The sequence below is a fragment of the Rutidosis leptorrhynchoides genome, chromosome 7 (assembly GCF_046630445.1).
Source record: "Rutidosis leptorrhynchoides isolate AG116_Rl617_1_P2 chromosome 7, CSIRO_AGI_Rlap_v1, whole genome shotgun sequence".
In the NCBI taxonomy this organism is placed as follows: domain Eukaryota; kingdom Viridiplantae; phylum Streptophyta; class Magnoliopsida; order Asterales; family Asteraceae; genus Rutidosis; species Rutidosis leptorrhynchoides.
This window is the reverse complement of record NC_092339.1, coordinates 18,549,731-18,563,735: the sequence shown is the minus strand read 5'-3', so window position 1 is coordinate 18,563,735 and position 14,005 is coordinate 18,549,731. Positions and strand designations below refer to the sequence as shown.

Here is a 14,005-nt window from a genome sequence, read left to right as displayed (position 1 = left end):
AAATTCCAAAGGTTTGCAGGCAGTGAATTCTTTGTAGGTGCATCCTACACGATTTCCTGTACTGCTAGATCCAAGGTTATTGTTGGTATGTAGCGCAGCCTGTACTGCGGCTATGTTTGAAGCTAGAAAAGTACGGAATTCCTCTTCATTCATATTCACGGTGTGTCGAGTAGTCGGTGCCATTTCCTTCAAAATAGTTAAATGGAACAAGTTAATCATACAGAATATTAAGAGTAGTTAATAGTATTTCGTAGCATAATATGAACTCATTTATAAAAGCTTTTTCTTCATATTAGCGTTTTATAAGTTTAAATTCGGGTAGTACCTACCCGTTAAGTTCATACTTAGTAGCTAATATACAATTCAACTACTACAATTCTATATGAAAAACTGATTATAATAATATTTCGCGTTCAAACTTTTATACAATATTTTACAAACTTACAATACCGCTTATTTTACATAAAGCATGAAATATAGCACACAATAACTTTGATACAAGATAGTTGTGAAGACAATTCTAGCTAGTACACAAGTCGTTCAGCAAAGGCAATAAAGACACGTAATTCATACGTCCAGAAACAAGTCATGCATTCTGGTTTTACTAGGACTACTTCCCATCCTTGGTCTTGTGCAACATAACCGTTATGGCCGTTGATAAGACAGCGTGTTGTAACGTCATCAAAGGGACGAGGGTTACGTAATGTCCAACAGTCCCGTAATAATCTAAAAACCTCATTTCTTACCCCAATTACCGACTCCGTCACTTGTGGAAACGTTTTGTTTAATAGTTGTAGCCCGATGTTCTTGTTCTCACTTTGGTGAGAAGCGAACATTACTAATCCGTAAGCATAACATGCTTCTTTATGTTGCATGTTAGCCGCTTTTTCTAAATCACGAAGTCCAATATTCGGATATATTGAGTCAAAATAATTTCTTAACCCGTTGCGTAAAATAGCATTTGGGTTCCCCGCAATATATGCGTCAAAGTAAACACATCGTAACTTATGGGTTTCCCAATGTGATATCCCCCATCTTTCAAACAAAAGTCTCTTATAAACCAAGACATTCTTGGAACGTTCTTCGAATGTCTTACAAACTGATCTCGCCTTAAATAGTTGTGCCGAAGAATTCTGGCCGACTCTAGACAAGATTTCATCAATCATATCTCCGGGTAGGTCTCTTAAAATATTGGGTTGTCTATCCATTTTGTGTTTTTAAACTGTAAAATAGACAAGAGTTAGATTCATAAAAAAAATACTTATTAATACAAGCAATTTTTACATATATCATAAAGCATAAGAACACTATATTACATATATTACACCACACAAATACAACTATCTTATTCCGACTCGCTCGTTTCTTCTCCTTCGGTTTTGGTTCGTTTTGCCAAGTTTCTAGGGATATATGATGTTCCCCTAATACGAGCCGTCGTTGTCCACATTGGTTTAGAAAAACCTGGTGGTTTAGAGGTTCCCGGGTCATTGTTACAACTTAAGGACTTCGGGGGTTGACGATACATATAAAGTTCATCGGGGTTGGAATTAGATTTCTCTATTTTTATGCCCTTTCCCTTATTATTTTCTTTTGCCTTTTTAAATTCAGTTGGGGTAATTTCTATAACATCATCGGAATTCTCGTCGGAATCCGATTCATCGGAGAATTGGTAATCCTCCCAATATTTTGCTTCCTTGGCGGAAACACCATTGACCATAATTAACTTTGGTCGGTTGGTTGAGGATTTTCTTTTACATAACCGTTTTATTATTTCCCCCACCGGTTCTATTTCTTCATCCGGTTCCGATTCTTCTTCCGGTTCCGATTCTTCTTCCGGTTCCGACTCTTCTTCCGGTTCCTCTTCGGGAACTTGTGAATCAGTCCACAAATCATTCCAATTTACATTTGACTCTTCATTATTATTAGGTGAGTCAATGGGACTTGTTCTAGAGGTAGACATCTATCACATAATATCAAACACGTTAAGAGATTAATATATCACATAATATTCATATGTTAAAAATATATAGTTTCCAACAAAAAATGTTAAGCAATCATTTTTAAAGAAAACACGGTCGAAGTCCAGACTCACTAATGCATCCTAACAAACTCGATAAGACACACTAATGCAAATTTTCTGGTTCTCTAAGACCAACGCTCTGATACCAACTGAAATGTCCCGTTCTTATTGATTAAAAACGTTCCATATTAATTGATTTCGTTGCGAGGTTTTGACCTCTATATGAGACGTTTTTCAAAGACTGCATTCATTTTTAAAACAAACCATAACCTTTATTTCATAAATAAAGGTTTAAAAAGCTTTACGTAGATTATCAAATAATGATAATCTAAAATATCCTGTTTACACACGACCATTACGTAATGGTTTACAATACAAATATGTTACATCGAAATCAGTTTCTTGAATGCAGTTTTTACACAATATCATACAAACATGAACTCCAAATCTTGTCCTTATTTTAGTATGCAACAGCGGAAGCTCTTAATATTCACCTGAGAATAAACATGCTTTAAACGTCAACAAAAATGTTGGTGAGTTATAGGTTTAACCTATATATATCAAATCGTAACAATAGACCACAAGATTTCATATTTCAATACACATCCCATACATAGAGATAAAAATCATTCATATGGTGAACACCTGGTAACCGACAATAACAAGATGCATATATAAGAATATCCCCATCATTCCGGGACACCCTTCGGATATGATATAAATTTCGAAGTACTAAAGCATCCGGTACTTTGGATGGGGTTTGTTAGGCCCAATAGATCTATCTTTAGGATTCGCGTCAATTAGGGTGTCTGTTCCCTAATTCTTAGATTACCAGACTTAATAAAAAGGGGCATATTCGATTTCGATAATTCAACCATAGAATGTAGTTTCACGTACTTGTGTCTATTTTGTAAATCATTTATAAAACCTGCATGTATTCTCATCCCAAAAATATTAGATTTTAAAAGTGGGACTATAACTCACTTTCACAGATTTTTACTTCGTCGGGAAGTAAGACTTGGCCACTGTTGATTCACGAACCTATAACAATATATACATATATATTAAAGTATGTTCAAAATATATTTACAACACTTTTAATATATTTTGATGTTTTAAGTTTATTAAGTCAGCTGTCCTCGTTAGTAACCTATAACTAGTTGTCCACAGTTAGATGTACAGAAATAAATCGATAAATATTATCTTGAATCAATCCACGACCCAGTGTATACGTATCTCAGTATTGATCACAACTCAAACTATATATATTTTGGAATCAACCTCAACCCTGTATAGCTAACTCCAACATTCACATATAGAGTGTCTATGGTTGTTCCGAAATATATATAGATGTGTCGACATGATAGGTCGAAACATTGTATACGTGTCTATGGTATCTCAAGATTACATAATATACAATACAAGTTGATTAAGTTATGGTTGGAATAGATTTGTTACCAATTTTCACGTAGCTAAAATGAGAAAAATTATCCAATCTTGTTTTACCCATAACTTCTTCATTTTAAATCCGTTTTGAGTGAATCAAATTGCTATGGTTTCATATTGAACTCTATTTTATGAATCTAAACAGAAAAAGTATAGGTTTATAGTCGGAAAAATAAGTTACAAGTCGTTTTTGTAAAGGTAGTCATTTCAGTCGAAAGAACGACGTCTAGATGACCATTTTAGAAAACATACTTCCACTTTGAGTTTAACCATAATTTTTGGATATAGTTTCATGTTCATAATAAAAATCATTTTCTCAGAATAACAACTTTTAAATCAAAGTTTATCATAGTTTTTAATTAACTAACCCAAAACAGCCCGCGGTGTTACTACGACGGCGTAAATCCGGTTTTACGGTGTTTTTCGTGTTTCCAGGTTTTAAATCATTAAGTTAGCATATCATATAGATATAGAACATGTGTTTAGTTGATTTTAAAAGTCAAGTTAGAAGGATTAACTTTTGTTTGTGAACAAGTTTAGAATTAACTAAACTATGTTCTAGTGATTACAAGTTTAAACCTTCGAATAAGATAGCTTTATATGTATGAATCGAATGATGTTATGAACATCATTACTACCTTAATTTCCTTGGATAAACCTACTGGAAAAGAGAAAAATGGATCTAGCTTCAATGGATCCTTGGATGGCTCGAAGTTCTTGAAGCAGAATCATGACACGAAAACAAGTTCAAGTAAGATCATCACTTGAAATAAGATTGTTATAGTTATAGAAATTGAACCAAAGTTTGAATATGATTATTACCTTGTATTAGAATGATAACCTACTGTAAGAAACAAAGATTTCTTGAGGTTGGATGATCACCTTAAAAGATTGGAAGTGAGCTAGCAAACTTGAAAGTATTCTTGATTTTATGAAACTAGAACTTTTAGAATTTATGAAGAACACTTAGAACTTGAAGATAGAACTTGAGAGAGATCAATTAGATGAAGAAAATTGAAGAATGAAAGTGTTTGTAGGTGTTTTTGGTCTTTGGTGTATGGATTAGATATAAAGGATATGTAATTTTGTTTTCATGTAAATAAGTCATGAATGATTACTCATATTTTTGTAATTTTATGAGATATTTCATGCTAGTTGCCAAATGATGGTTCCCACATGTGTTAGGTGACTCAATTGGGCTGCTAAGAGCTGATCATTGGAGTGTATATACCAATAGTACATACATCTAAAAGCTGTGTATTGTACGAGTACGAATACGGGTGCATACGAGTAGAATTGTTGATGAAACTGAACGAGGATGTAATTGTAAGAATTTTTGTTAAGTAGAAGTATTTTGATAAGTGTATTGAAGTCTTTCAAAAGTGTATAAATACATATTAAAACACTACATGTATATACATTTTAACTGAGTCGTTAAGTCATCGTTAGTCGTTACATGTAAGTGTTGTTTTGAAACCTTTAGGTTAACGATCTTGTTAAATGTTGTTAACCCAATGTTTATAATATCAAATGAGATTTTAAATTATTATATTATCATGATATTATCATGTATGAATATCTCTTAATATGATATATATACATTAAATGTCTTTACAACGATAATCGTTACATATATGTCTCGTTTAAAAATCATTAAGTTAGTAGTCTTGTTTTTACATATGTAGTTCATTGTTAATATACTTTATGATATGTTTTCTTATCATAGTATCATGTTAACTATATATATATATATATCCATATATATGTCATCATATAGTTTTTACAAGTTTTAACGTTCGTGAATCACCGATCAACTTGGGTGGTCAATTGTCTATATGAAACATATTTCAATTAATCAAGTCTTAACAAGTTTGATTGCTTAACATGTTGGAAACATTTAATCATGTAAATATCAATCTCAATTAATATATATAAACATGGAAAAGTTCGGGTCACTACACTAAAGATGTGAAACCTGTAGGATACAGATGGATTTTTGTCCGAAAAAGAAATGAGAAAAATGAAGTTACAAGGTATAAAGCTAGACTTGTAGCTCAAGGTTTTTCTCAAAGACCAGGAATTGATTATGAAAAAACTTATTCCCCTGTTATGGATGCAATTACTTTTAGATACTTAATCAGCCTGGCAGTTTCTAAAAATTTAGAAATGCATCTCATGGATGTTGTGACTGCTTATCTATATGGATCACTTGATAGTGATATATATATGAAGATACCTGAAGGATTTAAGGTACCAGAAGCATCAAATGCAAAACCCAAAGAAATGTATTCGATTAAATTACAAAGATCTTTATATGGGTTAAAACAATCGGGACGTATGTGGTATAACCGATTAAGTGATTACTTGATAAGCAAAGGGTATACAAATAATCTTACTTGCCCTTGTGTTTTCATTAAGAAAACAACATCCGGATATGTGATCATAGCTGTTTATGTTGATGATCTTAACATCATAGGTACAAATAAAGAGATCCATGAAGCCATTCAACTTCTAAAGAAAGAATTTGAAATGAAAGATCTCGGAAAAACCAAGTATTGCCTTGGTTTACAAATTGAGCATATGCCTAATGGTTTACTTGTACATCAAACAACATATACTGAAAAGATTTTGAAACGTTTCAATATGGACAAGGTTTTTAACGAGGCAGTAATTTATAGTTGATCTTCAACAAAATAAAATTGCTATCCAAGGGGGAGTGTTATAATAATAATAATAATATAGATATGGATAGTCAATTTTGGTGTATACATATAGTCAATTTTGGTACACAAAGTATGTATTTTTATATTGAGATTTTAGGCTATAAATACTCATGAATGCAAGCATTAAACTTGCACCATTTCTCACACTTACAAAGTGTTTCTTTCTTTCTCTCCATTATCATCTTTGTTCTTACACTTCATTATTAGTATTCTAAATCAAGAATCAAATCACTAAAGGTAGTTATAAGCCTACTGAATTATAACATCAAGAATCAAACCACTAAAGGTAGTTATAAGCCTACTGAATTATAACATCAAGAATCAAACCACTAAAGGTAGTTATAAGCCTACTGAATTATAACATGATAATAGTTTTTATTTACATCTCTAATTGTTTTCAATAAAATACAACGTAATTTTTTTTAAACTAATTAAATAAAATAATAATAATTTAAGACACGACCCAAAACGTGATCTATAATAACACGTTAGTTGATATAACAAAGTATCTTTCATAATTTTTTTTATCTATCAATATATCATTGTATGCTTACATCTACTACGTATAATCTTTTTTTAGTAAAATAATGTATTACAGAGTATTATTCAAACTAATCTGACGGACTAAATATCTTATGTATGTACTCTGTATATTTTGTTACCTTTTAATGATTATCTATGTACTACGTATATTTTGTTACCATTTAATGATAATCTATGTACTCCGTATACTTTGTTGAAGTATTACTTTATATATTATTTTAATTATTTTGTTAATTATTTAATTCAGATTAATTAAGAAAATAACACGTAAGTTTATTTAATAATTGAGAAAATGACACGTAGGATTATTGTCATGCATTTCATATAATGTATCGATGCAACATAATGATTTATTGGAAATTAGCCAAGTTAAATATGGACCCTTTTTGACTTCACCGGGAAATCGACTTCTCCTTTTCCTCAAAATAGTTGCTAGTTACTCCGTACTTCATTCTAATTAAACAGGTCAGTCAATTCCCTCTCCCTCAGATCTGTTGTTTCTGAATCTCCTTCAGATCTGGTTCTATCCAGGTTAAATTCATCTCTTATTGATGTTGAGCTTTCAAAAAAAAAAAAAAAAAACTATTGAATATGTCTGCTAAAAACTTCTAGTCTAGTCACAGTATCTTTCAAACCCAAATTTCCGGCCAAACACCTCCAGTATCTTTCAAACCCAAATTCATCTCTGGTTCCATCTCTTCCGGCCAGATTTCTGGCTAACGATGATTTGATCTCCATGTCGAAGCCAAATGGCTCTTCGTGTAATATGTCGTGTGATAATCGAGTATCTTCGTTTATGATCTTCAACTTTCCGGACACTTGGTCTCGCGTTGATTGCCGGAGTGTCTTCGAGAGATACGGTGCTCTAAATGACGTGTATTTTGCACGAAAGAGATTGTCGAGCGGCCAACGATTCGGATATGTTCATTTTGAAGGCATCAATGACAATGATATTGATTCTTTCACAAAAGTTTTGAACTCTATACAAGTTAATGGGAGATGGATTCGTGCTTACAAGGCGGTGGAGAGGAAGGTAGCTAATCGTCCTCCGAGTAAGGATTGTGGGAGCAATCTGAATATCGATAGTTCTGAGGACTTTCCGCCGACTCCCTAGAATCGTAGTCCCACTAAACCAATGCAATGGGATGGAAAAAGCATCGCAGACTCTCTTGGAGGTCATAATCATGTATCCAAGGAGTTTCAGGTTCCTGGGAATAATCATATAGAGATAAGGATTGGAGGTAGATGCATCGATTTTTATCTCCCTGAATCAGTGAGCAATCACAACCTCTTATTTAGCTTTAACAAAGATAGATTATCTTGGTCTTTGGTTGAAGTGAATAAAGTTGAAGTTGCTGGCGGCGACGGTTTAAAAAAACCTCATGGTATCTCCAGTAATCCCCCGGTCCATTCGTCGCCTGCCATGGATACTAGCGAGAGGGTTCAAGTTTCGTCAAGCGTGGATGATGTAGGTTTCAATGATAAAGATGTCGATGATTTGTTTAATCGTGAGCCTGCAGATGAAAATCGAGATGCTGAAGATAAGGCAGATGATGTCGAAGATGGTGAGTTAATTCCAGATCCGTCAATGGTTTCTCCGGCGGCGGTTTCCTCACCGGAAATTATTTCAGATGAAGCACAAAAGTCGGGCGAAGCTCAAAAGTCGAGTACTTATGTTTCTGTCACGAATTCCAATGACGGTTGCCCCTGTATCGAGGATTGCTCCTGCACGCGTGAAAAAAAGGGATGAGTTGAGAGTTCCAATGGATTTTCAAAATAATGTTGGGCTTGTGGATGACTTGCCTGTTGGGCCAGACTATTCTAACGCCCCAAATGATCCTGTGTTGGGCTCTGTTTCAAAAGGGACCGCGGTAGCTCGCTTTCGTGTTAAAAAGAGAAAAGTACATCCGTTGATTAAAAGTCGTTTTATTAAATATGTTTGGGGAAGGAGTAATATGAAGCGTAGCCGAAGTCGGGATAACTTGCGATGGCAAGATAGATATTTTATCGAGAAGGTGATGAAACACTCGGAAGAGGATGACGACGACGGTATTTGTTGCTCGTGTTGCTCATCCCGTGCGTCCTCGGATTCGGAAACATAGTTTCTAAAGCTAGTCGAGGTGTCTCCCCATTAGAGTCGTGTCTTGTCCTCGAGCCATTTGTTTCCTCTCGTTTCGTGTTCTTGTGCGTTGTATGTTTTTAATTGTGTTATTGGAGCGTCAGCTCGTGTCTTAGCTAGCTTCTTGCTAGTTTCTCTCGTGTACTGCTATTTATTTATTAATAATACTTACTTGCCTTTCAAAAAAAAAAAAATATGGACCTTTTATATCCATATATATTTTTTTATAATGTAACATATAATCATATAATAATTACTAGTACTAGTATACATAAACGAGTTGAATTTGAACTTGATTCGAAGTCGGACTTGAGCTTTTTAAATTTTAAATGAGCTGAACTCTAATATAGTATTAGTATTAAGAAAACTTGAGCTAAAGTAAAAGTATTCCCTGACAAATCTACGTGAAGTGAAGTGGGTCCTTTGACCCCATTAATTAACTTATATTTTATATAAAATATTATTAAAATTTTATAGGACACCACTAAATTTATGTTTGAGACCTTATATATTTTTCAAATTAGTGATTTTTATGAAAATAAATAATCTATTTTTATTACAAAATACTACTTAAATTGTATAAAATCTTATTGAGTATTGATCCTAAAATCACAACTGAAATTATCAATGGTTAAACATATGATGATTTAGCTATATAAAGAAATAAATGAAAATGCGTACTTTCATTGTGTAACAAGTGTATAGGGAGTAATATATATATTTTTAACTAATATATTTAGTGAAATAATACGATTTTTTTTTTTTTTAAAACCAAATACTAAGACCGAAAGTACTCACTCTAATATACAACGCATATAGAATAAAATTTTAAACATGTGAATCTATTTATCAATAGATTTATGAAAATTTTTATGTTTTCTTACCAACCACGTCATTCTAATTTCTAATCAAAGATAAAACGATTTCTGAATTTTGTCATTATCTAATGATTTAAAGTGAAAAAGTATCCACTTTGATGCATCAAAACAGCAAAATGCGTGACCTATATGTGTTATATTTAGAATTTTAATTAATTACAACATAACATCGCTTTTATATATTTTATATACCAAATTTCTGAATTTTTGTTTATACAAAGAAAAAAAGTTAATGAGGTTTATTATACGAGTAATTTATAAATTAATGATTTATGATCTTTACATAACTATACATATGCAAATTATACATTATTGGTTTAATACATTATCTAATGCACAAAATGAATGAATTTATCAAAAAAAAAAAAAAAAATGTTGAATCGATTACTACCCGTATCAATATCACTACTAATATTGTAAAAATTGACAAACTAGTAATTACATTCAATATCTTTTAAGACCATTTTTAACGCGCCTGTATTACACCACAAGTGCAATAACACGCCTCTAATGGGGCGTGCTGGTAGCACATGGACCAGACGTGCTGGATACTAGCACATGAACCAACACGACGTGCAACATATGTTCTTGTTTTTTATTGGTTCAATTTATTTTATTTTTTTATCCACTATTTCATCCAACTTTCAATCATATTTTAACACATTACCTAACACACCACTCAAAACAACATCCTATTATTTACCAGTTTATCAGCACACTCATTAAACACCCCACCCCATCACGGTTAAAAATGGTCTAAGAAAAGTTACAAAGTTCTTATTAATCACAACAACAACAACAAAAGTGTTTTTTTTTTTTTTTTTTTTTTTTTTTTTTTTTTTCTTGGATGCTCAAAGCCAAACCATGACCTTTTACATAATCCAATATAGTAACACCAAATTATCCAGCCAAGTTTGTAATCATATTATCATGCAAAAGTAACATTTTATTCATCTCATCCTTTTGCCTTCTAAAATCCAAATCTAGTATATAAGCACACTAATCTTTTACTTCCTTCTCCAACATCACCATCACCATCACCATCACCATCACCATTTTTCTATATCCTTTCTTTACAAAATAAAATAAAATAAAATTAGAAGTTGCTTTCAGAAGTTAACAAGTGTCGTCTGGATGGATGGTGCTGATAATGCAATACAAAATCAACCAAACAACAACTACAATGAACAAGAAAACCATCATGATATCAACTCAATATTTGAATTGAACCACAACAACAATTGGTCTTTACAACAACTACCTCAACAAAACAACTTGTTACAACATGTTGATTCATCATCCTTTTGTTCACCAACTTTTGACCCAAATCAAGGTCATTTCTTTTTACCGCCAAAACCAAACATTTTAACCAACAACCAAAACCCATTACATGAAACCTTTGAATTTGGGTATGGGAATGGGTTTCTTAGTATTCCCAGAGGGAATGTGAATGCGAACGTGAATAGGAATGGAATCCTACCTAGTTTTTGTGATTTGGGTAACCAAGATTCTCAATTTTCAACAACCCATTCAGTTCAACTAGCTGGAAATGGATTCGGGTCATCCGGGTATCCATTTTCAGATGATGGGTTATTTTTAAACCGTTCAAAATCACTCAAGCCTTTGGATAATTTTGCTCCCACCGGAGCACCGCCAACTTTGTTTCAAAAAAGAGCAGCTTTAAGAAGAAATTTGGATGGCGGCAGTGGCGGCGGCGCCGTGGACGGCGGCGTTGGAGATAAGAAAAGAAAGAGGAGTGGTGAAAGTTGGGATGAAGTTGATGGGTCTTATTTAGATTATGATTCTGATGATTTTAATGTGAATACTAATTTTGATGAAAATGGGATTAAGTTTAGTGGTGGAAATAGCTCTGTCGCCGGCGGCAGTGGGGGTGATCAAAAAGGGAAGAAGAAAGGACTGCCGGCGAAGAACTTGATGTCGGAGCGACGCCGGAGAGAGAAGTTGAATGAAAGGCTTTTCATGCTGAGGTCTGTTGTACCCAAAATCAGTAAGGTGAGAATTAAGATTATCTCATTAAATTTATTAATTAATCTATTACTATTACTGATAACAGATTTATTAATGTATATAGTTATATTTTCTTTTTAGTACAAAAAGTAAATCTTTATGGAACTCAATGATAAAAAGCTAGTTTTCATTTACATATTTTGATTTTGATTGAAAATGACATTAATGTTTCATTGATTGTAGATGGACAGAGCTTCAATTCTTAGTGATGCAATTGAATATATAAAAGAGCTGCTTCAAAGGATCAAAGATCTTAAACATGGACTTGAATCAACCCCAACAAGCTCATCCTTGACACCAACAGGCACACCCATTGCTCGAACCCCAACTCCCATCCGCCTGCCTTCAAGAATTAAAGAACTTTGTCCGACTATAAACCCTAGCCCAACTGGCCAGCCTACAAGAGTAATAACACTTTATGCTACAAACTCTTCACATAGTTTCATGAAGTAGACCATCAATTAGGAGCGTGAGATCTCCTAAAGTAACGCCCAAAAACTGATGTGACATCTGAGGTGTCAAAATCTGACGCCCCTTACGCATTTAACGGGGTGTTACCCGTGATGCTGAAGGGGCGTCAGTCAAGGATGTGACGGGAAAAAAAATAGGCATGTGATTTTTTTTTCAGCCAATGAGGATTCAACACATAGATATATATAATATTAATTATTTATTTCCTACCAAACTTACAATCAAATTTTACCACATCACCCAAAATCTTTCCACTTAAATTTAACACTCACCATTTTTTACGTTCATTCCATGACAATGCCACATCACCCAAAAGGTGCCCCATTTGACTCCACGTCACAGTTAGGGTTAAAAGTGGTCTTATGATGATTTTTTGATACAATGATCGGATTTTTGTGGCGATTGTAGGTTGAAGTGAGGCAGGGAGAAGGAAGAGCTGTGAATATGCACATGTTTTGTAGCAAGAGGCCTGGTTTGTTGATGACAATTATGAGGGCTCTTGATAATCTTGGTTTGGACATTCAACAAGCTGTTATAAGTTGCTTTACTGGTTTCGTTCTTGATGTTTTTCGAGCTGAGGTTACTATCAGTATAATCTTTTTTAGTGTTTTTGATCCATTTTATGACTTATTGTTTTTAAATTTTATTTATTAATTTTATTTTTGTAGCAGTGCAAAGAAGGACAAGATGTTAATGCTGATCAAATTAAAGCAATGCTGTTGGAGTCTGCAGGTTATCATGGCGTTGCTTGAGTGGAAATGAAGTGATGTCGGATGGTCTGATGATTTGGGTCTAGTTTCAAAAAGTAGTAGCATTTTAAATAAGCGTCGTTTTGTTTTATTTTATGTTATTTCCCGTTACATTTCTTAAGTTTGGTCGGATATGGGTAATAAATTTGTCAGAATTGTGTCACATTAAAGGCGTTTTTAGCATTTTATTCTGTTTGGTTGGATCGTTTTTTCTTTTATATGTATTGTGCGTGTTTTGTATGTTTTATTTATGATGATATTTGTATGCGGCTCGCGCGACTGATGCCTGGTAAATGTGACGACAAATCACTTTACCGAAAATGAAGGCTTTTCGTGTAGAAACAAAAGATATAATTTGTTGCTTTACGGGGCTACAGCGGATTAAATCCGGCGTATGATGGATTAAATTTGGAATATGATATAATGCTCTCGTGAAAACATCATATGTTCAGGTATAGCCTATACACGACAAATGGGTCGGATTGGGACGAAGCCCGAACGGGTTCAAGGTCGAAAAAGGTCATGGGTCTTAACTGGCCAAAATTTTTGACGAGTCAAACGGGTCGGGTCAAATTGGGTCGTTTTAAGTTTTAGTTTCAAGATTCTGGTTTCAGTTTCGCATTTAAGATACAATTTCGTATTTCAGTCAGTTTTCAGATTGTGTTTCAATTTTCAGATTCGCGTTTCGGTTTCTTTTCTCGTTTCAGTTATCAATTTCAATTTGAAGCTTCGGTTTTGTGTTTCGGGTTTCAGTATCATGTTTTCGTTTCAAGTTTCACTTTCACATTTTGAGTTTCACTATTCAGTTTAGCGTTTTAATTTCCAGATTCGCATCTCAGTTTTCAGATTCGCGTTTTAGTTTTCTGTTTTGCAAAACTGAAAACTGAAACGCGAATAGGAAAACGGGAATGGGAAATTAAAAACAAAAACCTGAAGCTTAAAACTAGAATCCGAAACGTGAAACTGAAAACTGGGAAATGAAATTCGAAATTAGGGTTGAAAAAGGCGTGAGATGGGGTCGAGACGGG

At 33.5% G+C, this 14,005-nt stretch overlaps 1 protein-coding gene across 1 annotated transcript; it reads left to right on the top strand.

Moving 5' to 3' along the window:
- Nucleotides 1-10,863: 10,863 nt before the first annotated feature.
- On the top strand, nucleotides 10,864-12,980 carry LOC139858995 (transcription factor ICE1-like). The gene is made up of 4 exons (XM_071847819.1): nucleotides 10,864-11,742; nucleotides 11,941-12,162; nucleotides 12,637-12,807; nucleotides 12,897-12,980. Exons 1-4 carry the CDS (start codon nucleotides 10,864-10,866, stop codon nucleotides 12,978-12,980), a joined length of 1,356 nt encoding a protein of 451 aa, XP_071703920.1.
- Nucleotides 12,981-14,005: the final 1,025 nt, after the last annotated feature.

Bases quoted from the DNA above. Each gene is read 5' to 3' on its own strand.
- LOC139858995 (XM_071847819.1), top strand. From the start codon at position 10,864: ATGGATGGTGCTGATAATGCAATACAAAATCAACCAAACAACAACTAC. The intron at 11,743-11,940 runs GTGAGAATTAAG...CATTGATTGTAG, and splicing joins TTGTACCCAAAATCAGTAAG to ATGGACAGAGCTTCAATTCT. The intron at 12,808-12,896 runs GTTACTATCAGT...TTATTTTTGTAG, and splicing joins TTGATGTTTTTCGAGCTGAG to CAGTGCAAAGAAGGACAAGA.